Genomic DNA, 26,129 nt, shown 5'->3' on the forward strand with positions numbered 1-26,129 from the left:
AATCAAGCATGAGACTAGCTAACTAACCTCATCTTCTGTTTAGCTGTTCTTCTATTAGTCTCCCGCACCACTTGATGCCGTTTACATGTCACAATGACCTGTGTGGAAGCTAACATGCATTTCTTTAATCCTTGCTGTTTATGTTGAGCATTAGGTTTAGAGACAGATGGAGAGACTTTACAGGCTTTGATTCTGCTCCCTAGAGGCTCTTCGTATGGCACTCAATCAACGACACAACAAGACCACTCCTCTCTCTCTCACACACACACACACACACACACACACACACACACACACACACACACACACACACACACACACACACACGGTGAACTCACACAGCTGTGGGTACACTCACACACATCACCAGATGTTGAGTTTTGATGACTGAAATGTGAGCGGTGCAGCCTAAACCCCTGTGATTCGCCGAAGCGGGACACGGCACCACGCTGCCGTTTGCTTAACGCCGACCTCGGACCCCTGTGTTGGGCCCTGGGAGACCCCATCTCTGATTAGCACGGCTAGGTGATCTGTAAACAGATGTATGGTGTCATAGAGAGGAGAGCAGCTCTCTCAGGGAGGGAAGGGGCCACACAGCTTGCTTGTGAAGCTGGTTATCAGAGTTGGAGTCTTTTAGTTGGTGTTTATTTGACCAAAAGACCAATAAAGGTGCTCTAGTGAAGTGCACTCACCTACAAACACTTGGATTTTCTCTAGGAATTGATAATGTAATTGTATTCAGTAGCAAGACAAAAGAACTGACATACATCCTTTGAAAACACCCTATAAAACATCCGCACCCAAAGAGGGTAATGGCTTTCTAGACCCCCCACTCCTCTGCTATTTAACCCCTGCACTCCCCGTCTCCTCTGTGGCTATTGTAGTAGTGGGTATCAGAGAGAATAAGTTAACGGCTGGGACAGGATGGATAACAAACTAGCTAATTAAGGTGCTAGAGGTGTTCAGGCCCGTAAAGACTGTTTAGAAACCATTAGGGGCAAAATGACGTGCCCCTACCCCTCTCTGCCACACACACATAATTAGATATAGACAAGGTCACAGGAACCACACACAGACACACACACACATGCACACGCACACCCTCTCTCTGGTGCTCCTGTAGGAACTGCTGCTGTCGACAGAATGTAGTAGCATTTACGCTGGGACAAAGGAGCCGAAGCACGCTTTTATTAAATCTCCTAAATAAATAGGTCCCTTATGGGGCCTTGTCGCTAAAACACATTCAGTGATATTAATGAGCCACTTGTTTATATAGCCTATTTTTAACGTGCTCTATAGCTAACTTAACAGAGAAGGAAATTGGAAGCATTTACCTCAGAGCCCCTAGAGATTAGTGGTATAAAACACTGTGAAAGCCACTGTGAGAGTAGTATCAGATCTGGAATAGAAAAGGCTTTTCTTTCCATAATATATTAATAAATTCCTCTCAGCTTGAACTTTAAATGGAGCTTAAATGATTTTCCAGCAACTAGGTTACTTGTCGTTACAATGGCCTTCTTTTTAATTGAGCTTTTCTGTTGTGTTATAAAACTAGTATTGGCGTCTAGTTTTACATGGTTGTTTAAAGTGCCATTTGTTCTGTTGTCTCAGTCTTTCCGAAATCTTCTTGTCTGTCTGGATTAGCTGTTTACAATTTTTTCAGTAATCTGCTGCACTACTTAACTAGATGCAGACAGACACTCAAACATACAAAGAGGTTAAACACTGGCTAGCTAGCCCCACACACTAGGGTTGGGCGGTATCCAGATTTCCATATCTTCATACCGTCCTTCTCTCACCCCGGGATTTACAGTATTAATGGATTAATACACAAGTAATATCAAATTTTCATGGTGGCTGCTAGCTAAATATGCTAACGAGTGCAAACAAAAAGAAAGAATTGTAAAGACAGGCAATCCAGCTCATAAATTTGTACATAGGTTTGTACATAGAAGCTACCAAATTATATTTTTTGTGAGTTTGGACATTTACAAGCGAATATGAACAAGAGACATTAAAAATGAACAAAGTTTTGACGCATGCTTGTCTGAAGGAAGAACATTACTGGCTCTTGAGCAGCATGTGTGCACGCTGTGTCTTTGTCAAGATGGCAACGGCAGTTATACAGATATCGCATCCAAAGGGCTTTGACTTTGCAAACACAGCAGAAAGCTAACACAATATGAGGCTCCGTCACCTTATTAAATCAGCAACTTACTTGCTAACGTGACCCCTAAGTTTCACTTGCTAGTTAATGCAGAATTCAGCTTTTGTCACGCAGGAAATAAATAAATAAACACACAAGAAATATCTTGCTGCGTTTTTTAAACGCAGATCTAAAATTCTTCGTATTGTAATTTCTGCTCGGCATCACACAAATGTTGTGCTTCAGTTGCACTTCTCCACGAGGATGAGAATTCATTCATGAACGGGCATTCTATCAGCAGACAGCGCTCTAACTGATGTGTAGCTACTTTTCTCCAGTACTTTTCTCAGTGTAGCCAGCCCACCTTTCTCCAGTTAAATGCAAGATTAACTTTAAACAAAACATTAGGAAGTGTATCTGGCTACATTCTTTCTATTAAAAACATTAGAAACAGGATGACCATACATCATTTTTGCAACAAAAAAAACCCTTGCCTTTTCATCATTAGCTCATTTACTTGTGTGGCTGCCAGCCAAATAGCGTTGCACTTCTGTTGTCATCTGTTGAAAATGAAGCTATTTTCTGCCGAATGTGTTGCGCTTATGTATTTTTATAGCAGCGATCTACCTCCCCAAGCAAAGTGAGAAGAATTAGAGCACCACATTGAAGCTGCCCATCAACACCCGTTCGGGGTGGTGTTGTCATCATGTTTGACAGTCTCCTGGAGGGGAAGATGTCATTCCAAGAAATGGCCTTATCACAGCCTGCCGATATGGACAGCCCCATCAAGAGGATCCTCCTGGATTATTTTGGGAGAGAGTGGTAAACAGCCCGAAACTCCTGAAACCTATAGCGTTAGCCATTGCACGGATTGAGGGAGACTTCCTGTCTGATGTTCAGACTCTGCTTGCAGATGTAAGCAAAGAAATCCGTACTGCCCTGCCCTCTTCACTGTTCCTCCAAGCAGAGGAAACATGAAGGAAATGTGAAGACCTCTGCCTGAAGCCCATACATGCCACAGTGTCCATGTTGGACCCCAAGTATGGCAAGAGCATCCTGTCTGGTGCAGAGATCAACAAAGCCTATGGTGTCATCACTACTGTGTCTCGTCACCTTGGATTGGATGAGGGCAAGGTTCTTGGCAGTCTGGCGAAGTACACTTCCAAGCAAGGGCTTTGGGATGGAGATGCAATATGGCAATTGTGCCAACATATAGTATCTCATCACCCACCTGGTGGAAGGGACTTTGTGGATCTGATGCTTTTTCCCCTGTTGCCTCCATCATCCTCCAAATCCCACCAACATAAGCCGCCTCAGAGCGCAACTGGACCTTTTTAGGGGAGCACACACACCAAAGCACGCAACAGGGTTGAAAAATTGGTGGCCATCCGGACAAATTTGAGGCTTTTTGAGCCTGACAATGAGCCATCCTCAACAAGGTTGGACACAGTTGACAGTGAGAGGACATTTCTTATTTTGCTGAGTTTTAATCAGTAATATCTACAGTTGAAGTCAGAAGTTTCCATACATATAGGTTGGAGTCATTAAAACTTGTTTTTCAACCACTCCACAAATGTCTTGGTAACAAACTATAGTTTTGGCAAGTCGGTTAGGACATTTACTTTGTGCAATAATGGGGGTGCAATAATTGAATAACATGTATGTTTAAATTTACATTTATTTTGTAACGCACGCTATGCAAGCGGCATGTTAGGCTCAAAATCCGTTTGACTCCAAATCCATTATGGTGTACAAAATTCAATATGGCTGCTACAATGCCATTAAATTGTGGTTTTAATCACCTGTATATTCAGTTGAAGTCAGAAGTTTACATACACTTAGGTTGGAGTCATTTTGACCACTCCACAAATTTCTTGTTAACAAACTATAGTTTTGGCAAGTCGGTTAGGACATCTACTTTGTGCATGACACAAGTCATTTTTCCAGACAGATTATTTCACTTATAATTCACTGTATCACAATTCCAGTGAGTCAGACATTTACATACACTAAGTTGACTGTGCCTTTAAACAGCTTGGAAAATTCCAGAAAATGAAGTCATGGCTTTAGTACCTTCTGATAGGCTAACTGACATAATTTGAGTCAATTGGAGGTGTACCTATGGATGTATTTCAAGGCCTACCTTCAAACTCAGTGCCACTTTGCTTGACATCATGGGAAAGTCAAAAGAAATCAACCAGACCTCCACAAATCTGGTTCATCCTTGGGAGCAATTTCCAAACGCCTGAAGGGACCACGTTCATCTGTACAAACAATAGTACACAAGTATAAACACCATGGGACCACGCAGCCGTCATACCGCTCAGGAAGGAGACGCATTCTGTCTCCTAGAGATTAACCTTCTTTGGTGCGAAAAGTGAAAATCATTCCCAGAACAACAGCAAAGGACCTTGTGAAGATGCTGGAGGAAATAGGTACAAAAGCATCTATATCCACGTTAAAAAGAGTCCTATATCGACATAACTTGAAAGGCTGCTCAGCAAGGAAGAAGCCACTGCTCCACAACCGCCATTAAAAAACCAGACTACAGTTTGCAACTGCACATGGGGACAAAGATCGTACTTTTTGGAGAAATGTCTTCTGGTCTGATGAAACAAAAATAGAACTGTTTGGCCATAACGACCATCGTTATGTTTGGAGGAAAAGGGGGGAGGCTTGCAAGCCGAAGAACACCATCCCAACCGTGAAGCACAGGGGTGGCAGCATCATGTTGTGGGGGCAAAGTGAGAAGAATGTATGTATGGTGGACATTCCTGCAGTCAACATGCCAATTTCACACTCCCTCTTGTGGCATTGTGTTGTGTGACAAAACTGTACATTTTAGAGTGGCCTTTTTTATTGTCTCCAGCACAAGGTGCACCTGTGTAATAACCATGCAGTTTAATCTGCTTCTTGAAATGCTACAGATGTCAGGTGGATGGATTATTATCTTGGCAAAGGATAAATGCTCACTAGCCAGGAGAAGCTTTTTGTGCATATGGCAAATTTCTGGGAACTTTTACTTTTACATTATGATATTATATATCATGTTTATATTTTTGTTCAGTATGATTTGGCAATCTAAAATACTTTTGCTGACATGGGCTAATTGGCTGACTATCAGTGACTGACATAACAAGAGAGAAACTGTTGACGCACAAATAAATGTTTACATTGCACCTTGTGTATTGTACTATTCGAACTCGCAACAGTAAGTTGAGACCTGGGGGGAATTGGTCCTTCAAAAGGAGGCCCATCCCTGACATAGCTAGAGCGGTGGATTAAGAGCAAGGTTTGTGTAATGTCTGTCTCACAAGCAACTGGAGAGACCACACACAGGCACTCACTTGACTATCTGCTGGTTTAGCTGTGAGCTAAAGGGTCCCTGCTGTGGGAGGCTGGTGCAGCCTGCTGGTGTAGCCGGTGTTGAGGCGATGTAGTGAGAGGTGCAGTGGTTTGCTATCCTGTTATTACTGCTCCGGGATGTTTAAAATGAACCGTGACTCATAGCTTCTGCCCGGGTTCAGCTTGCTCCTGTGTGTGTGGTGTGTGTGGGGGTGGCTGTGGTTGGAGCCCAGGGAAGGGTGATGCCAGTCTTTGTTTGGGGGAATATCTCACCCTAGCGCACCCCTGCCAATTAGATTCATTCAACTGTGCCCAGGAGGAGGCGGGGGAGACATGGAGAAGAGCCAGAGCCAGGGAGAGGGGGAGAATGAGAGTAAAGGAGAGGGAGAACAAGGCTCCAAACATTTTCAGTTGGTGGCACCAGTCCATAATTTGGTTGCACCCATTTTTCTTCGCAGCGTCACGTGATAGAGCAACATTTTATCATCTTATAAAGTTATTCAGTTCTTTATTAAAACGTGTAATCGACTACTGAGATGGTATTCAATAATAAAAAAAAATCATATCTATTCATGTTTCAAGATATTCTAATTTGCAAACTAATCCAGTGGGTCATGCATTTTGGGTAGACAATTAAGCTGTTATATTTTACTGTTAAACCAACTCTAAATATACTGTAATACCCACTAATAGCCATGTATTAGTCTAAAAGTTAATGTAATCTCCAAAAACCTTTGCAGTTGTAGCCTACCACCCAATGAGGCCTATGCAATCGCAATGGCCAATAGGCATTTATCACACTCTATCTCAAAGCCATATCAAATGTCTTGGTTGTAAAATAGTTGCTATTGAGCTCAAAATTGAGTTGATTCTTTTTAAAGTACAGAAAGCTGAGAACCTCCTTAACTGTGACAACAGGATCGCTGTGTTTTCCCCGATATTGGATTTTAAAATGTTATACAATCAGAACCACTTTTTTTCCCTCTCATAGCAGGCAGACACTTTCATTATAAGAATCATGGGGATAATTTACTTTTCTGTTTGACCAAATCCTGGTTTTAGCCTCCTAAAAATAGGAGGTGACCATGTAAAAATGTGCAGCTCGGCCAATTCTAAATTTAGGTAGGATAATGAAACAATGGGGATGTAAGGAGAAACATTGGGAGCGAGACTCAGGTTGAGGGAGGGGGGAGGGAGAGTGGCAGGCAGGAGGGAGGCAGAGGCAGGAGAGACTGAGAGAATGGAATGAGACGGGGAGGGAGTGATGGGGACCTGGGGAGGCAGGGGGAAGAGGGAGTTTTTCTGGCTGACTGCGGCTCTCTCCCCTACCTTTTTATTGACAGCTAGATGCCTCTTTTTCAGCTCCGCTAGCTACTCAATCACACAGCTGATAGAGAGGCCTGTCACTCATATTCTCCTTGTTTCTGACACACACACACACACAGCCAGCACTCACACTCTCTATTCAGTCCTTTTGCTGACACATCTAACAAATACTCAAACTATAAGACCCCATTCACATGCACATTTAAGTACCTTGCAGACCCCGTTAAAATATGTGAGAGCACTCACAATCAATGAGTCCTAGATTTAGAGAGGTAGGGGGAGAAGAGAAGAGGACAGGTTCTCAGTGTGAGTGAGATCTTTTTCAGTTAAGCCCATGATTGCTGATTGTTCCCACACAGTGAGGAGCCAGGTTATCCCTGAACATACACACACACATACACACACACACACACACACACACACAGCCATCTGCCAGTCAGCAGAGGGAGCGATAGATGGAGAGAAGGTTGATGGAGGTGCGTCAATATGGCTTTGTCCTCCTCAACACGCCTCCTGTGTGTTTGTAGGGGTGTGTGTGTGTGTGCATACAACCCGGTGTTCAGCAGGTCTATTGTGACTCAGGGTTATCTGTAGCTGTCATCTCTGTAGCAGACGCCTCCAGCGACAGACAGACAGACAGACAGCCAGGCACACTTTCTATGTTGTTCACTTTGTTGATAGGCGCCGACACACACAATAAATAGCCTCAGTCTCCAAAGATTGTGTTTTACATTGTTTAGCCACTAACAGAATAGAAAGGGGAAGAAATGGCTGCCCTGAAAACCTCATTAGCCATGCATCGATCGTGAGAGTCTTGTCATTCCTGGGATGAAAAAGGGAATAGTTGTCATTGTTGGTGAGGGCAGAGACGTGACAGAGACAGACAGTGACCCAATGGCTCAGTTTTTAGTTGAGAATAACAGAACAGCGAGAAAATAAAAGAAGAAGAACAAAGTGTGGAATGTGAAATTTCCTGCCATTGCCTCAGAGGATCAAAGCTACGGTCAAATACTTTATCACAGACAATATGGCTTTGTGGAGATATGGGGAGCGAGAAAGGGAGGAAGAGAGAAGAAGAAGCGAGGGATGGTGTGATGGAGAAAGGGATGGAGAGAGTGTGATTGAGAGCGAGGGCAGTACAGAGAGTGAGGGCAGTACAGAGAGAGAGAGGGCAATAGATTTATTTATTTTTATTCGTTATTTTACAAGGTAAGTTGACTGAGAACACATTCTCATTTGCAGCAACGACCTGGGGAATAGTTACAGGGGAGAGGAGGTGGATGAATGAGCCAATTGTAAACTGGGGATTATTAGGTGACCGTGATGGTTTGAGGGCCAGATTGGGAATTTAGCCAGGACACCGGGGTTAACACCCCTACTCTTACGTTAAGTGCCATGGGATCTTTAATGACCTCAGAGAGTCAGGACACCCGTTTAACGTCCCATCCGAAAGACGGAACCCCACATACACAGGGTAGTGTCCCCATTCACTGCCCTGGGGCATTGGGATATAAAGTGAGAGAGTGCTATAGGGAGGGGAAGAATCAGATATGAGAGACAGCATCACACTGTCTTCATACTGAGCTGGACAGTTTAGATCACAGGGTATCATCTGAGTGCTATGGGTCAGGTTAAGTGTACCATAATCCTTACACTTGCGCTGTGGCCTCACTCCGTACTTCCCCAGTGCTCTGCAGTAGGCCAGGTATTAAGCATGCTTAGCCTGTTACAGTTACTAGTTACCTGTCCACAATTGTAATCGGTAAGGTAACTTTTGGACTACCCAAACTCAGTAATGTAATCAGATTACTTTCAGTTACTTTTAGATTACATTCCCCATAAGACAAAACATTATATTACTAATTCAACAACATCTGTTGCAGGATAAATCAGTGTTTAGAGTTTACATAGCTGGCCATACATGGATTTTGCATTTTACTTTATGGGTTGGTTATGTAGACTTCTTCTAACCCATTGCTTTATTCTGCAGATATTAATACGATTTGGCCATATCTTCACATTAAAAACCAAAGTCTGTCAGATTTTCAGTCATTACAATTAATTTAATACCTTGGAAATATGGAATTATAGATTACCCCAATTGTTTTACCTGCGCATAACCCAAAAACGAAAGACTTATTAGCCAACCCTACTGTTGTTTTTTTTTTTTTTTTTTGGTGACACTTTGATGCAGCTGTTTAAGAGTTTGTGCATGTGTCCGTTAGGCCCTCCCTATTTACGACTCTCTGCATGAAGCAGTGCTTAGAGTGGACCAGAGAGACCGGTACAGTAGCTACTTCATTAAAGCAGGGAGGGGATCTTAAAGCTGACGTACTTATTGGTGCCTGTGGGCTCTGGGTTAGTCTTAATGCATGCTTCAAACTGGCCTACTGCTCACTCTCTTAACAGGTAATTGCATTTAGGGACAGAGAAAGAGGGAGGGAGAGCGATTAAGCGTATTATGGTCTTTTGACCCGGGGACATGGCTACTGCACGTGTGCAGATGGAGCCAGAAAGTCTCAATAAGTCAGACCGTAGCCCATCAAACTAGATATGATCTCACTGTAGTGATTTCAGGGGATTCAGAACACTCACTGTTAATGTGGTTAGGTTAGGGAGATTACTGTCTAGTCTGGCCCTGTAGCTCTACTATAGGAAAATGGACTGACTCCTGCTGAATGGAGTTAGATGAGGAGTAGAGGTAACTCTAGGGAGCAAGGGAGGGAGCGAGGTAAGGAAGAAACAAAGGAAAATGCCTTGACCCGGTACTGCTGTGTACTCCTGAATCCATGCCAGCCATTGAAATATCATTTATATGTGTCAGCCTACGTGAAATCCTTGTCACATTTTACATAGTGTATTATTTTCTTGAAGTAGCTTCTTTATAGCTGGGCTGTACAGTAGCACTGGAAGGTCACAGTGAAGGGAGAGGTGATGGTAGGCCAAGGTTTCTATCTCTCTCGCTCTCTATCTCTGCCCCCCCACCCTCTCTATCTTTCTCCATCTCTCCATCTCTCTTCCCCTCAGTAGTGTGTTGTATCCAGAGGCACTCCTGTATTCATGGCCACAACACTCAGGCACCAGAACGCTCACTGCAGGATGCACAGCTGAGCCTGAAGGTCGGGCAGCAATTGTTTATCGGTTAATGTCTCTCGCTCTCTGTCTAAAAAGTCTTGCGCTCTCTGTCTAAAATGTCTCGCGCTCTCTGTCTAAAATGTCTCGCGCTCTCTGTCTAAAATGTCTCGCGCTCTCTGTCTAAAATGTCTTGCGCTCTCTGTCTAAAATGTCTCGCGCTCTCTGTCTAAAATGTCTCACGCTCTCTGTCTAAAATGTCTCTCGCTCTCTGTCTCGCTCTCTGTCTAAAATGTCTCGAGCTCCCCCGGTCTAGCTCCCTCGGTCTAGCTCCCTCGGTCTCGCTCCCTGGGTCTCGCTCTCTGGGTCTCGCTCCCTGGGTGTAGCTCCCTGGGTGTAGCTCCCTGGGTCTCGCTCCCTGGGTCTCGCTCCCTGGGTCTCGCTCCCTGGGTCTCGCTCCCTCGGTCTCGCTCCCTCGGTCTCACACACACACACACACACACAACATTTGTAGTAACTTAAACTTAGTGCCCATGATTTTATCATTTATAATTTCGTAAATGCATGGTTGATCCAAGGCCTGTTGTGAGGTTGCTGCTTTTTGTCCCCGAAGCCCTTAATCAAATAATACATTATTTGATTACTTAAATGTACATTAGGATCAAAACTGGGATTGTATGTACATGTGACTTGCTCCACTATGTTAAGTCCACTTCCAATGACAATTTGTACATTAGGACAAACCTCAAACACATGTGACTTTTCAATTTCCAATTACTGTTCGCCTATGTTATTAGCACACCCATATGCACTCTCTAAATGGAGCTTGTTATATAAAGTTGATCGTACATGTGCCCATTAGATGGATACCCTCTTCACTATGCTATAAGGAGACATCATTAGCTCTTCAAGAGCTGTCATCTATTCATACTGTGGCTAAAGGCGACATCAATGGATGTATAATAGTCTCAGTACTTTAAGAGGAACTGAACCAAAAAACGACTTCTCTGGTTGAAAAGCGGCCTTTGTGGCATCGGTAGTAGTTGTCATGACTCTCCAGACAGTGGATGAAAGGACCCATCAGCTAGGCAAATGTTTGAAGATAGCCAGACCCCCTCTCTCCCACAGAAGAGGGGAAGGGGGGCTGTGCCGTGCATGATACATTAACACTGGATCGTAAATTTAAGTAGGAGGGAACTTTCCCTCTCTGCCTTTCAGTATTGGGCTCCCGAGAGGCGCAGCGGTCTAAGGCACTGCTTCTCAGTGCTAGAGGGATCATCAGACACCCTGGTTTGAATCCAGGCTATATCACAACCGGACGTGATTGGGAGACCCATTGGCCTAGCGTCGTCCGGGTTAGGCCGGTGTAGGCCATCAATGTAAATAAGAATTTGTTCTTAACTGACTTGCCTAGTTAAATAAAGGTTAAATACATTTTAAAAATCCACCAAAGAAAGGCCTTTGTGAACAGAAGACCTTTGCCGCCAAAACTCGAACGGCCAAAGAATGAACTTTGGAACAATATTCAATAGATAGGAATGTTAAGAATGGTTGGTGGGGATCTAAAGAATAATCATGCCATATTGTTTATTATTTTGTGACGTCGTTAAGGGTGGTATAACAAAGTAACTAACTCTGGACGTGTACGCTTTCTATGTATCAAGTTTACATCTAAATGTTGTATAAAATATGTGATTAAATATGAGAATACTTTGTGAAAATAGAAATGTGATTTTAGTCTTCTAAATTAGAATTGTTTGTCATAAACTTTTGGTCAGTCAGTAACCATGCCCAAGTGAGCACAGACATTGTGTAGGCGTAATGGAATGCCCCCATTTTACCCGAGGATAAAAGCCTTGGTAACAAAATTTACATTAGACCAAGTAGACGGACAGTGAGACAGACGAATGGTTGAACCTACCAGAGCAGAAAGCGTTTAGCGGTGGCTACACGGCTGAAAATGGTGAGACCAAAACATGCCTGCCTGCTTGCTGCTGGCGTGTAAAATGGTCGGGAGCCTGAACCTGAATAATCAACCTTGAGACCAAGCAGACGGACGGTGTAAGCTGGACGTCACAAATGGTTAAAACTACAAGAATAGACCGTGTGGAGCGGGGCTACACGCTACTAAATGGTAAGAAACTCAGAAACTCTCAACACGGGTGAAGAAGAGAGAGACCAGAAACATTCAGTCTGCGGCTGTGCATCTAAAAGTGGTCCTAGAACTTTGACTGAAGACATGAGGTGGGAAGGAAGAATCCCTCTCAGACAACCGTTGGTACATCTGAAGTATCTCTCCTAACAAACACTCCAAGACCAGCCGAGTCTCACAATGAAGTGGGATAGGACACCCAAACCCTTTTTGAGAAAGTGGTTCAACAGAGAGACGGCAATCAAGGACCGCTATGCGTAAATATACCCTACAATTAAAAGGTTTTAGGGTCACTTAGAAATGTCCTTGTTTTTGAAAGGAAAGCACATTTTTTGTCCATTAAAATAACATGAAATTGATCAGAAATACAGTGTAGACAATGTAAATGTGGACTATTGTAGCTGGTAACAGCTGATTTAAAAAAAATAATAATATCTACATAGGCGTACAGAGGACAATTATCAGCAACCATCACTCCTGTGTTCCAATGTCACACTGTGTTAGCTATTCCAAGTTTATCATTTTAAAAGGCTAATTGATCATTAGAAAACCCTTTTGCAAATATGTTAGCACAGCTGAAAACTGATTAAAGAACCAATAAAGCTGGACTTCAGGCTAGTTGAGTATCTGGAGCATCAGTATTTGTGGGTTCAACTAACCTGTACCCCCGCACACTGAATCGGTACCCGTGCCCCCTGTATATAGCCTGGTTATTCTTATTGTGTTACTTTTTATTTTTGTTTACTTGGTAAATATTTTCTTAACTCTTCTTGAACTGCACTGTTGGTTACGGGCTTGTAAGTAAGCATTTCACTGTAAAGTCCACACTTGTTGTATTCAGGGCATGTGATAAATAGTTCGATTTTATTACAGGCTCAAAATGGCCAGAAACAAAGACTTTCTTCTGAAACTCGTCAGTCTATTCTTGTTCTGAGAAATTGCCAAGAAACTGAAGATCTCATACAACGCTGTGTACTACTCGGACAAGTACATTAGTGTTTAGTTTGAGAAACAGATGCCTCACAAGTCCTCAACTGGCAGCTTCATTAAATAGTACCCGCAAAACACCAGTCTCAACGTCAACAGTGAGGAGGCGACTCTGGGATGCTGGTCTTCTAGGCAGAGTTGCAAAGAAAAAGCCAAATCTCAGACTGGCCAATAAAAATAAAATATTAAGATGGGCAAAAAAACACAGACACTGGACGGAGGAACTCTGCTAGAAGGCCAGCGTCCCGGAGTTGCCCCTTCACTGTTGACGTTGAGACGGGTGTTTTGCGGGTACTATTTAATGAAGTTGCCAGTTGAGGACTTGTGAGGTGTCTGTTTTATCAAACTAGACACTAATGTACTTGTCCTCTTGCTCAATTGTGCACCGGGGCTCCCACTCCTCTTTCTATTCTGATTAGAGGCAGTGCTGTTGTGCTGTTCTGTGAAGGGAGTAGTACACAGCGTTGTACGAGATCTTCCGTTTCTTGGCAATTTCTCGCATGGAATAGCCTTCATTTCTCAAAACAAGAATAGACTGACGAGTTTCAGAAGACCGTGCTTTGTTTCTGGCCATTTTGAGCCTGTAATCGAACCCACAAATGCTGATTCTCCATATACTCAACTATTTTTTTATTTTTTATTTTTTATTTCACCTTTATTTAACCAGGTAGGCTAGTTGAGAACAAGTTCTCATTTGCAACTGCGACCTGGCCAAGATAAAGCATAGCAGTGTGAACAGACAACACCGAGTTACACATGGAGTAAACAATTAACAAGTCAATAACACAGTAGAAAAAAAGGGAGTCTATATACATTGTGTGCAAAAGGCATGAGGAGGTAGGCGAATAATTACAATTTTGCAGATTAACACTGGAGTGATAAATGATCAGATGGTCATGTACAGGTAGAGATATTGGTGTGCAAAAGAGCAGAAAAGTAAATAAATAAAAACAGTATGGGGATGAGGTAGGTAAAAATGGGTGGGCTATCTGCTGATAGTTTATGTACAGCTGCAGCGATCGGTTAGCTGCTCAGATAGCAGATGTTTGAAGTTGGTGAGGGAGAAAAGTCTCCAACTTCAGCGATTTTTGCAACTAGTCTAAAGAATGACCGTTTTATTGCTTCTTTAATCAGGACAACATTTTTCAGCTGTGCTAACATAATTGCAAAAGGGTTTTCTAATGATCAATTAGCCTTTTGAAATTATTAACTTACAGTGGGGCAAAAAAGTATTTAGTCAGCCACCAATTGTGCAAGTTCTCCCACTTAAAAAGATGAGAGAGGCCTGTAATTTTCATCATAGGTACACTTCAACTATGACAGCCAAAATGAGAAAAAAAAATCCAGAAAATCACATTGTAGGATTTTTAATGAATTTATTTGCAAATTATGTTGGAAAATAAGTATTTGGTCAATAACAAAAGTTTATCTCAATACTTTGTTATATACCCTTTGTTGGCAATGACAGAGGTCAAACGTTTTCTGTAAGTCTTCACAAGGTTTTCACACACTGTTGCTGGTATTTTGGCCCATTCCTCCATACAGATCTCCTCTAGAGCAGTGATGTTTTGGGGCTGTTGCTGGGCAACACGGACTTTCAACTCCCTCCAAAGATTTTCTATGGGGTTGAGATCTGGAGACTGCCTAGGCCACTCCAGGACCTTGAAATGCTTCTTACGAAGCCACTCCTTCGTTGCCCGGGCGGTGTGTTTGGGATCATTGTCATGCTGAAAGACCCAGCCACGTTTCATCTTCAATGCCCTTGCTGATGGAAGGAGGTTTTCACTCAAAATCTCACGATACATGGCCCAATTCATTCTTTCCTTTACACGGATCAGTCGTTCTGGTCCCTTTGCAGAAAAACAGCCCCAAAGCATAATGTTTCCACCCCCATGCTTCACAGTAGGTATGGTGTTCTTTGGATGCAACTCAGCATTCTTTGTCCTCCAAACATGACGAGTTGAGTTTTTACCAAAAAGTTATATTTTGGTTTCATCTGACCATATGACATTTTCCCAATCTTCTTCTGGATCATCCAAATGCTCTCTAGCAAACTTCAGACGGGCCTGGACATGTACTGGCTTAAGCAGGGGGACACGTCTGGCACTGCAGGATTTGAGTCCCTGGCGGCGTAGTGTGTTACTGATGGTAGTCTTTGTTACTTTGGTCCCAGCTCTCTGCAGGTCATTCACTAGGTCCCCCCGTGTGGTTCTGGGATTTTTGTGATCATTTTGACCCCACGGGGTGAGATCTTGCGTGGAGCCCCAGATCAAGGGAAATTATCAGGGTCGTATTTCTTTCATTTCCTAATAATTGCTCCCACAGTTGATTTCTTCAAACCAAGCTGCTTACCTATTGCAGATTCAGTCTTCCCAGCCTGGTGCAGGTCTACAATTTTGTTTCTGGTGTCCTTTGACAGCTCTTTGGTCTTGGCCGTAGTGGAGTTTGGAGTGTGACTGTTTGAGGTTGTGGACAGGTGTCTTTTATACTGATAACAAGTTCAAACAGGTGCCATTAATACAGGTAACGAGTGGAGGACAGAGGAGCCTCTTAAAGAATAAGTTACAGGTCTGTGAGAGCCAGAAATCTTGCTTGTTTGTAGGTGACCAAATACTTATTTTCCACCATAATTTGCAAATAAATTCATTAAAAATCCTACAATGTGATTTTCTGGTAGATTTTTTTTCTCATTTTGTCTGTCATAGTTGAAGTGTACCTATGATGAAAATTACAGGCCTCTCTCATCTTTTTAAGTGGGAGAACTTGCACAATTGGTGGCTGACTAAATACTTTTTTGCCCCACTGTAAATTAGCTAACAACTGTCATTGGAACACAGGAATGATGGTTGCTGATAATGGGCCTCTGTACGCCTATGTATGGGGTGGCAGATAGCCTAGTAGTTACAGTATTGGACTAGTAACCGAAAGGTTGCAAGATCGAATCCCCGAGCTTACAAGGTAAAAATCTGTCGTTCTGCCACTTAACAAGGCAGTTAACCCACTGTTCTTAGGCCGTCATTGAAAATAAGAATTTGTTCGTAACTGACTTGCCTAGTTAAATAAAGGTACAATGTTAATGTTGTAAATTACTGTCTCCACTGTATTTCTGATACATTTTATGGTATTCTAATTGACAAAAAATGATATTTTCCTTCAAAAACAAGGACATTTCTAAGTGACCCCAAACTTTTGAATGCTGGTATATATATTTCATTTCTTATCCGAAAGAGCGGTGGTTCATGTGCAAATTATTATTCCTTTGAGCGTAAGTTCCATTTAAGTAGGAGGGAACTTTACCTACCCCTCCCTCTCCATGTGTAACAAGCCGTCATATCTTGTTAGTCCACTAGGGACTTTTATCTCATGTAGGTGTATTTTGTGTATTCTTCGTTAATATTTTGTTGGTAAATAAATTATTTAAATCAATTTGTTTAGTACTGAATATTCAGAAGGGCTAGGGTTCTTCCGGATCCAAGGATTATGCCACGTTCAGAGTGAGATTGAGGTAATAATGGACTGTTATTGATGTAAGATATCTATATATCTTTTGAGTTTAATTCGGGCGAAGGTAACTCGTTTAACAACTTCTTCCATGGTGCCCCAAATTCCTAATGAGTTAATTGCTACATTATTAATTTAATCAAATAACACTTAAACATAGTTAGTTGATAAGGTAAATAACAGTCATCACGTTAATGATTGTCACATCACAACATACAGTGCCTTGCGAAAGTATTCGGCCCCCTTGAACTTTGCGACCTTTTGCCACATTTCAGGCTTCAAACATAAAGATATAAAACTGTATTTTTTTGTGAAGAATCAACAACAAGTGGGACACAATCATGAAGTGGAATTACATTTATTGGATATTTCAAACTTTTTTAACAAATCAAAAACTGAAAGATTGGGCGTGCAAAATTATTCAGCCCCTTTACTTTCAGTGCAGCAAACTCCCTCCAGAAGTTCAGTGAGGATCTCTGAATGATCCAATGTTGACCTAAATGACTAATGATGATAAATACAATCCACCTGTGTGTAATCAAGTCTCCGTATAAATGCACCTGCACTGTGATAGTCTCAGAGGTCCGTTAAAAGCGCAGAGAGCATCATGAAGAACAAGGAACACACCAGGCAGGTCCGAGATACTGTTGTGAAGAAGTTTAAAGCCGGATTTGGATACAAAAAGATTTCCCAAGCTTTAAACATCCCAAGGAGCACTGTGCAAGCGATAATATTGAAATGGAAGGAGTATCAGACCACTGCAAATCTACCAAGACCTGGCCGTCCCTCTAAACTTTCAGCTCATACAAGGAGAAGACTGATCAAAGATGCAGCCAAGAGGCCCATGATCACTCTGGATGAACTACAGAGATCTACAGCTGAGGTGGGAGACTCTGTCCATAGGACAACAATCAGTCGTATATTGCACAAATCTGGCCTTTATGGAAGAGTGGCAAGAAGAAAGCCATTTCTTAAAGATATCCATAAAAAGTGTCGTTTAAAGTTTGCCACAAGCCACCTGGGAGACACACCAAACATGTGGAAGAAGGTGCTCTGGTCAGATGAAACCAAAATTGAACTTTTTGGCAACAATGCAAAACGTTATGTTTGGCGTAAAAGCAGCACAGCTCATCACCCTGAACACACACCATCCCCACTGTCAAACATGGTGGTGGCAGCATCATGGTTTGGGCCTGCTTTTTTTCAGCAGCGACAGGGAAGATGGTTAAAATTGATGGGAAGATGGATGGAGCCAAATACAGGACCATTCTGGAAGAAAACCTGATGGAGTCTGCAAAAGACCTGAGACTGGGACGGAGATTTGTCTTCCAACAAGACAATGATCCAAAACATAAAGCAAAATCTACAATGGAATGGTTCAAAAATAAACATATCCAGGTGTTAGAATGGCCAAGTCAAAGTCCAGACCTGAATCCAATCGAGAATCTGTGGAAAGAACTGAAAACTGCTGTTCACAAATGCTCTCCATCCAACCTCACTGAGCTTGAGCTGTTTTGCAAGGAGGAATGGGAAAAAATGTCAGTCTCTCGATGTGCAAAACTGATAGAGACATACCCCAAGCGACTTACAGCTGTAATCGCAGCAAAAGGTGGCGCTACAAAGTATTAACTTAAGGGGGCTGAATAATTTTGCACGCCCAATTTTTCAGTTTTTGATTTGTTAAAAAAGTTTGAAATATCCAATAAATGTCGTTTCACTTCATGATTGTGTCCCACTTGTTGTTGATTCTTCACACAAAAAATACAGTTTTATATCTTTATGTTTGAAGCCTGAAATGTGGCAAAAGGTCGCAAAGTTCAAGGGGGCCGAATACTTTCACAAGGCACTGTAGTTATAAACATACATTCTAGTCTCAAAACAGTCAAATGTAGTAATGAGGAGGAGAAAAACAGATGCCAAATCAGTGAGTTCAGCCACCCTTCAAGCCCTGCTGTCTGATATTTGCATTTAGACTGTAAATGTTGCATTTAATCCCCTGTCAGCATGTGTTTATTGGTTGAGAGGACAGCGCAACTCCTGATCTCTCCTGTTCTTCCTCTCCCCATCTCTCTGTCTCTCTGTCTGTCTGTCTGTCCGCCCCCTTCAAAATGGCCACAGGGTGATCACGAGCTGTGGTAGCTAGCCCTTGAGATGAGACTGTGTATGCTCTGTGTGCCAGTGTCCCTCAGCTAGTATACACAGATGTTTGTTCATATGTCATCATTACTATTCCTCACACACATCCTCTTTTTCTTTACTGAATTACAGTTTGGTACAACTCTGTTTTTAAGTCAAATCAATAATAGTGCAGGCCTCACCTTACTGTGAAATTCATCTCTCTCTTTCTCTCCTCTCTGCTCTCTCTCACACACTCTCTTCTCTCTCACATTCTCACTCTCTCTGCTCTCTCTCTCTCTCTCACATTCTCTCGCTCTCTCTCCAATCAAGGACAACTACACATTTGCACAGCCTGGGATCCAAAGAAAAGTCAAGGCTCTGGAGGAGTTGGTCAGCAGGATCGATGGTGAGTGCTTTCTCTCCCTTTCACTCTTTCTCCTGTCCTCTCTTGTGGTCCTCTACTCTCCTGTGGTCCTTTCCCTCTTCCTCTCCATCTTTCTCACCCCTCCCTCCCCTTGGCTTGTTCTCTCCCACTTTCTATCTCCCTCTTTCGATCTGTGTGGTTTCCAGAAGGGAAATCCTGTCTCTGAGCACACCCCTGCATCATATCTCTCTCTCTTTGTCTGTCTGACCATATCTCTCTTCCTGTCTGTCAGAATGATGATTAGTCTGTCCTTCTGTCAGAGTGATCACGCGCGCACACACACACACACACATACACACACAGACACAGACACACACACACACACACACACACACACACAGACCCTGACTGCTGTGTGTCATCACCAATCAGTGGCGGGTCAGTGTGGCTTTTAAGAGTGGTGGCTGGCTGGCGTCTCGTCCGCCGGGGGGAAGCAGGAGCCACCAGAGCATGAGATCCTCTCATTACTTTAAATTACTGAGGTGTAATCAGAATTCACTGGCCATCCTCTCCTCCCGCCATCTCCTCACAGAGCAGGATAAGGCCAGGGTGGAGGGAGACCGGTCCCTGCACAGCACAAAGCCAGACCAGGACCAGATCTAGACTCTAGTCCTAGTCCTATACTCCTATACTTTCTTAATATTAGAGAGTTGTAATCAGGATTCAGTGGACATCTTCTTACAGAACAGGGACAGAAACCGAGCCCTGCACTGCACACAGTCAGCCCAGTTCTAGACCCAGATTCAACACCAGACTTAGCGCTATACCCTATTGCCAGATCCAGCCCAGACCCAGGCATTTGTATTCCAAAACGGTCTTATATTTTCTTTCTTCCTGACGTCTCTGCTCAGTTTGGACTTGGCTATATTTAACAACCAAATTTATGCAGGGAGGGAAATTGAGTTGGTCTTTTTGGACTAGATAAATGTCTTTAGGTCGCAGGTTAGATTTACCCTCTCTGGAGTAAGAGACTGTTCTTAAACAGATATTGAACTTTACCAGTCCTCCTTGAGAACTTCAGTTATTTTTCTCTTACTTTATCATTTTGAGTTTCCAGTTTTGTTGCCTTCTCCATTTTCTTGATCCTACAGTACATGTCTACTGTAAATTACCGGTAAATACTGATTAATGAACCATACCTTGCCAGGTATTTATTTCTGTGATATTTTTAACAGCTGTTGGGTGGCCTTTTCTCTGTTGATTTGTAACAGTAACCAAAAGGGCAAGTAACCAAAAGGTTGCTGGTTCAAATCCCTGAGCCAAATCTGTTGATGTAGCCTTGAGCAAGGCATTTAACCCTAATTGATCCTGTAAGTAGCTCTGGATAAGACCGTTTGCTAAATGACAAAAACATGTTTTTTTTATTATTCAATTTATTTATTTTTTTACAATTGAACATATTGCTCATTAATTCAACACACAGCTCCTTAAAGGTTTGAACCATAAAGACACACCTATACATGCGCACACTTATATGTTCACAGGTCTCCTTATAGGTAGAACCAACACTACAAGCAAACTCTGTACTCATTGTAATTAGGGACAAACATTTTCTCCTGGGAATTCTTCTAAGAATCCCAATGTGTTAATTCATCTGATATTAAAATGGCACCCTATCCTCTATATAGTGCAATCCTTCGGACCAGATTTACTCCAGACACCCGAACAGGCCCCCATCCCCGTCATTCCAGGAGAAAGCGACGGAAAAGGTATCGCGGAAGGAGATCAGGGTGCCTTGTGAGGATCCGCCGACGAGTGGCTAATCTGCCTTTGCCATCGGTACTATTGGCCAACGTACAATCACTGGATAATAAATTGGATGAACTAAAAGCACGTTTATCCTACCAACGGGACATTAAAAACTGTAATATCTTATGTTTCACCGAGTCGTGGTTGAACGATGACATGAATAACATACAGCTAGCAGGTTATACACTGTATCGGCAGGATAGAACAGCAGCCTCTGGCAAGACAAGGAGTGGTGGTCTATGTATATTTGTAATCAACAGCTGGTGCACGATATCTAAGGAAGTCTCACGGTTTTGCCCACCTGAGGTAGAGTATCTCATGATAAGCTGTAGACCACACTATCTGCCTAGAGAGTTTACATCCTCTACTTTTTGTAGCTGTCAACATACTACCATACAGACCGATGCTGGCACTAAGACCGCATTCAACGAGCTGTATACCGCCATAAGCAAACAAGAAAACGCTCATCCAGAGGCGGCGCTCCTAATGGCCAGGGACTTCAATGTTGTGAAACTTAAATCCATTTTTCCTCATTTCTACCAGCATGTTAAATGTGCAACCAGGGGGGGGGGGGGGGGGATCTAGACCACCTTTACTCCACCCACAGAGACTTGTACAAAACTCTCCCTCGCCCTCCATTTGGCAAATCTGACCATCATTCTATCCTCCTGATTCCTGCTTATAAGCAAAAATTACATACCCCAACCAGATGCCATGGATTACAGGCAACATCTACGCTGAGCTAAAGGGTAGAGCTGCCGCTTTCAAGGAGCGGAAGCTTATAAGAAATCCCGCTATTCCCTCCGGCGAACAATCAAACAGGCAAAGCGTCGATACAGGACTAGGATGCAATCGTACTACACCGGCTCCGACGCTCGTTGGATGTGGCAGGGCTTGCAAACTATTAGAGACTACAAAGGGAAGCACAGCTGAGAGCTGCCCAGTGACACGAGCCTACCAGACGAGCTAAATTACTTCTATGCTCGCTTCGAGGCAAGTAACACTGAAACATGCATGAGAGCATCAGCTGTTCCGGACGACTGTGTGATCACATCACACATCACACTCTCTGTAATTTTATTTTACCTTTATTTAACTAGGCAAGTCAGTTCAGAACAAATTCTTATTTTCAATGACGGCCTAGGAACAGTGGGTTAACTGCCTGTTCAGGGGCAGAATGACAGATTTGTACCTTGTCAGCTCTGGGGTTTGAACTTGCAACCTTCCGGTTACTAGTCCAACGCTCCAACCACTACGCTACCCCAATAACATGCAGACCACCATAGACTCTGTGCACAAGAGCACTAAGGTATTTGATATTTTATTAGGATCCCCATGTGAGTAAGACCTTTAAACAGGTCAACATTCACAAGGCCGCAGGGCCAGACGGAATACCAGGATGTGTACTCCGAGCATGCGCTGACCCACTGGCAATTGTTTTCAGTGACATTTTCAACCATCCTGTCTGAGTCTGTAATACCAACATGTTTCAAGCAGACCAACATAGTCCCTGTGCCCAAGAACACTAAGGTATTTGGTATTTTATTAGTATCCCCATTAGCAGCTACTCTTCCTGGGGTTCACATAAAACGTAATACAGAATGACATAATAAAGAACATCAATAGACAAGAACAGCTCAAGAACATATCTACATACATTTATTTTAGCTTACATATCAATGCATACACACAAACTGTCTAGGTCAAATAGGGGAGAGGCGTTGTACCGTGAGGTGTTGCTTTGCCTTTTTTTATACCAGGTTTGCTGTTTATTTGAGCAATATGAGATAGAAGGAAGTTCCATGCAAAAGGCTCTATATAATACTGTACGCTTTCTTGAATTTGTTCTGGATTTGGGGACTGTGAAAAAACCCTGGTGGCATGCCTGGTGGGATAAGTGTGTGTCTCAGAGCTGTGTGTAAGTTGACTATGCAAACAATTTGGGATTTTCAATGCATTAATGTTTCTTATAAAAAGAAGTGATGCAGTCAGTCTGTCCTCAACTTTTAGCCAAGAGAAACTGGCATGCACAGTATTTATATCAGCCCTCTGATTACAATGAAGAGCAGAATGCGCTGCTCTGTTCTGGGCCAGCTGCAGCTTAACTAGGTCTTTCCTTGCAGCACTGGACCACACGACTGGACAATAATCAAGATTATACAAAACTAGAGCCTGCAGAACCTGCTTTTTGGAGTGTGGTGTCAAAAAAGCTGAGCATCTCTTTATTATGGCCAGACCTCTCCCCATCTTTACAACCATTGAATCTATATGTTTTGACCATGACAGTTTACAATCTAAGGTAATGCCAAGTAATTTAGTCTCTTCAACTTGTTCAACAGCCACACAATTCATTACCAGATTCAGTTGAGGTCTAGAACTTAAGGAATGATTTGTACCAAATACAATGCTCTTCGTTTTAGAGATGTTCAGGAGTTTATTACTGGCCACCCATTCCAAAACATACTGCAACTTTTTGTTAAGGGTTTCAGTGACTTCATTAGCTGTGGTTGCTGATGCGTATATGGTTGAATCATCAGCATACATGGACCCACATTCTCTGTTTAATGCCAGTGGCAGGTCATTGGTAAAAATAGAAAAGAGTAGAGGACCTAGAGAGCTGCCCTACGGTACACCACACTTTACATGTTTGACATTAGAAAAGCTTCAATTAAAGAAAACTCTTCGAGTTCTATTAGATAAATAGCTCTGAATCCACGATATGGCAGAGGTTGAAAAGCCATAACACAAGTTTTTTCAACAACAGGCTATGGTCAATAATATCAAAGGCTGCACTGAAATCTAACAGTAAAGCTCCCAGTAAAGCTCCTATTATCAATTTCTTTCAACCATTCACCAGTCATTTGTGTCAGTTCAGTACATGTTGAGTACCCTTCTCTGCTGAAAGTATGTTGTTAATTTGTTTACAGAGAAATAGCATTGTATTTGGTCAAAACCATTTTTTTCTAACAGTTTGCAAAGAGCTGGCAGCAAACTTATAGGTATGCTGTTAGAACCAGTAAAGGCCTCTTTACCACTCTTTGGTAGCGGAATTACTTTGGCTTCCCTCCACGCCTAAGGACAAAGACTTCCCTCTAGGCTCAAATTGAAAATATGACACAGAGGAGTGGCAAAAGAGTCAGCTACCATACTCAGTAGCTTTCCATCTAAGTTGTCAATGCCAGGAGATTTGTCACCATTGATCGATAAGTCATTTCCCCACCTCTCCCACACTAACTTACTTTACACAATTCAAACCACAATTCTTTCATTATTATTATTATTTTTTGCATGAATACAATTGCTCACTGTTCATTGTTGGCATTTCCTGCCTAAGTTTGCCCACTTTGCCAGTGAAAATATCATTAAAATAATTGGCAACATCAAATGGTTTTGTGATAAATAAGCTTTCGATGAATGGAGTTGAATTTGTCTTTCTGCCCATAGTTTCATTCAAAGTACTCAAGTTTTTTTTCATAATTCTTTACATCATTGAGCTTGACTTCATAATACAGTTTCTTCTTCTTGTTGAGTTTAGTCACATATTTCTCAATTTGCAGTAAGTAAGCCAGTCAGATGTGCAGCCAGACTTATTAGCCACTCCTTTTGCCCCATCTCTTTCAACCATACAGTTTTTCAAATTCCTCAAGCTATGGAGCCTTACCAGTTCTAACAGTCAGTTTCTTAACAGTTTATCAATAATTGGAAGAAACGATTTAATAAATTAATCAAGTGCAGCGTCTTGATGCTCCTCATTAATCACATCAGACCAACTGATATTTTTAACATCATCCACATAAGAGTCGCAGCAAAATATGTTGTATGATCTCTTATATACAACTTTAGGCGCAGCTGTTGGAACTTTGGCTTTCCTGCATATAGCCACAATGTTGTGATCACTACATCCAATGGATACGGATACAGCTTTAGAACAAAGTTCTACAGTAATAGTAAAAATGTGATCGGTACATGTGGATTATCTTTTTCATGTAGTGTTTGTAAACACCCTGCTAGGTTGATTAATAACATGAACCAGATTACAGACACTGGTTACAGTAAGAAGCTTCCTCTTCATCGGACAGCTTGATGAAACCCAGTCAATATTCAGGTCGCCAGAAAGTAGATCTCTCTGTTTACATCACATACACTAGCAAGCATTTCACACATATTATATATATAGCACTTGATGGCCTATAGCTACAACCCAAAAGAAAAGGCTTCAGATGTGTCAAGTGAACCTGCAACCACAACACTTCAAAAACACTTGACATAAGATCTTGTCTAAGCATGACAGGGATATGGGTCTGAATATATAGAGCAACACCCCCCCAATAAGCATCTTCTATAGATGGTATAGCTTTGTATTGCTACTGCTGTATCATCAAATGAATTATCTAAGTGAGTCTCAGAAATGGCTAATATATGAATGTTATCTGATGTTAGCAAGTTATTGATTTCATGAACCTTATTTCTAAGGCTGCATATATTAATATGGGCTATTTTCAGTCCTTTCCTGGGTAGCTTATCAGAGACAGACATAATACTGAAAAGAGCAAACAAAGCAAGAGAAAAAAATATACATTCAGCAGTCCATTAATCAATTGGTGTGTGTGTGTGTGTGGTGTCGGGTTGAAAATACGAGGCTCTCTCATCCCTGCCTAAATGACTACCGACCCATAGCACTCATGTCTTTAGCCATGGAGTGCTTTGAAAGGCTGGCCATGGCTCACATCAACACCATTACCCCAGAAACCCTAGACCCACTCCAATTTGCATACCGCCCCAACAGATCCACAGATGATGCCTTCTCTATTGCACTCCACACTGCCCTTTCACACCTGGACAAAATTAACACCTGTTTGAGACTGCTATTCATTGACTACAGCTCAGCGTTCAACACCATAGTGCCCTCAAAGCTCATCACTAAGCTAAGGACCCTGGGAATAAACATCTCCCTCTGCAACTGGATCCTGGACTTCCTGGCGGGCCGCCCCCCAGGTGGTAAGGGTAAGTGGCATCGCATCCGCCACTCTGATCCTCAACACGTTGGCACTTTGGGTGCCTGCTCAGTCCAATCCTGTACTCCCTGTTCGCTCATGACTGCACGGCCATGCACGACTCCAACACCATTATGAAGTTTGCCATTGACACAACAGTGGTAGTCCTAATCACCAACAATGACGAGGGAGGTGGTCAGAGACCTAGCCGTGTGGTGCCAGGACAACAACCTCAACGTGATCAAGACTAAGGAGATGATTGTGGAAGACAGGAAAAGGAGGACCGAGCACTCCCCCATTCTCACCATTGCTCTG

At 42.6% G+C, this 26,129-nt stretch overlaps 1 protein-coding gene across 2 annotated transcripts in view; it reads left to right on the plus strand.

The window, feature by feature from the left end:
* The window catches only part of LOC139378765 (TBC1 domain family member 22B-like), a 194,812-nt gene that overhangs the window by 97,797 nt on the left and 70,886 nt on the right, over positions 1-26,129 (plus strand). The window contains exons 11-12 of one of the 2 annotated variants that reach the window (XM_071121252.1): positions 18,978-19,053; positions 20,700-24,205. In XM_071121252.1, coding sequence (XP_070977353.1) covers positions 18,978-19,053; positions 20,700-20,812 — 189 coding nt within the window. In that variant the 3' untranslated portion in view covers positions 20,813-24,205. Of the gene's footprint in view, positions 1-18,977; positions 19,054-20,699; positions 24,206-26,129 lie in introns of those variants that run through there. The other variant, XM_071121251.1, reaches the window with a different exon arrangement.

Source organism: Oncorhynchus clarkii, chromosome 21 (genome assembly GCF_045791955.1).
Source record: "Oncorhynchus clarkii lewisi isolate Uvic-CL-2024 chromosome 21, UVic_Ocla_1.0, whole genome shotgun sequence".
Lineage (NCBI taxonomy): Eukaryota > Metazoa > Chordata > Actinopteri > Salmoniformes > Salmonidae > Oncorhynchus > Oncorhynchus clarkii.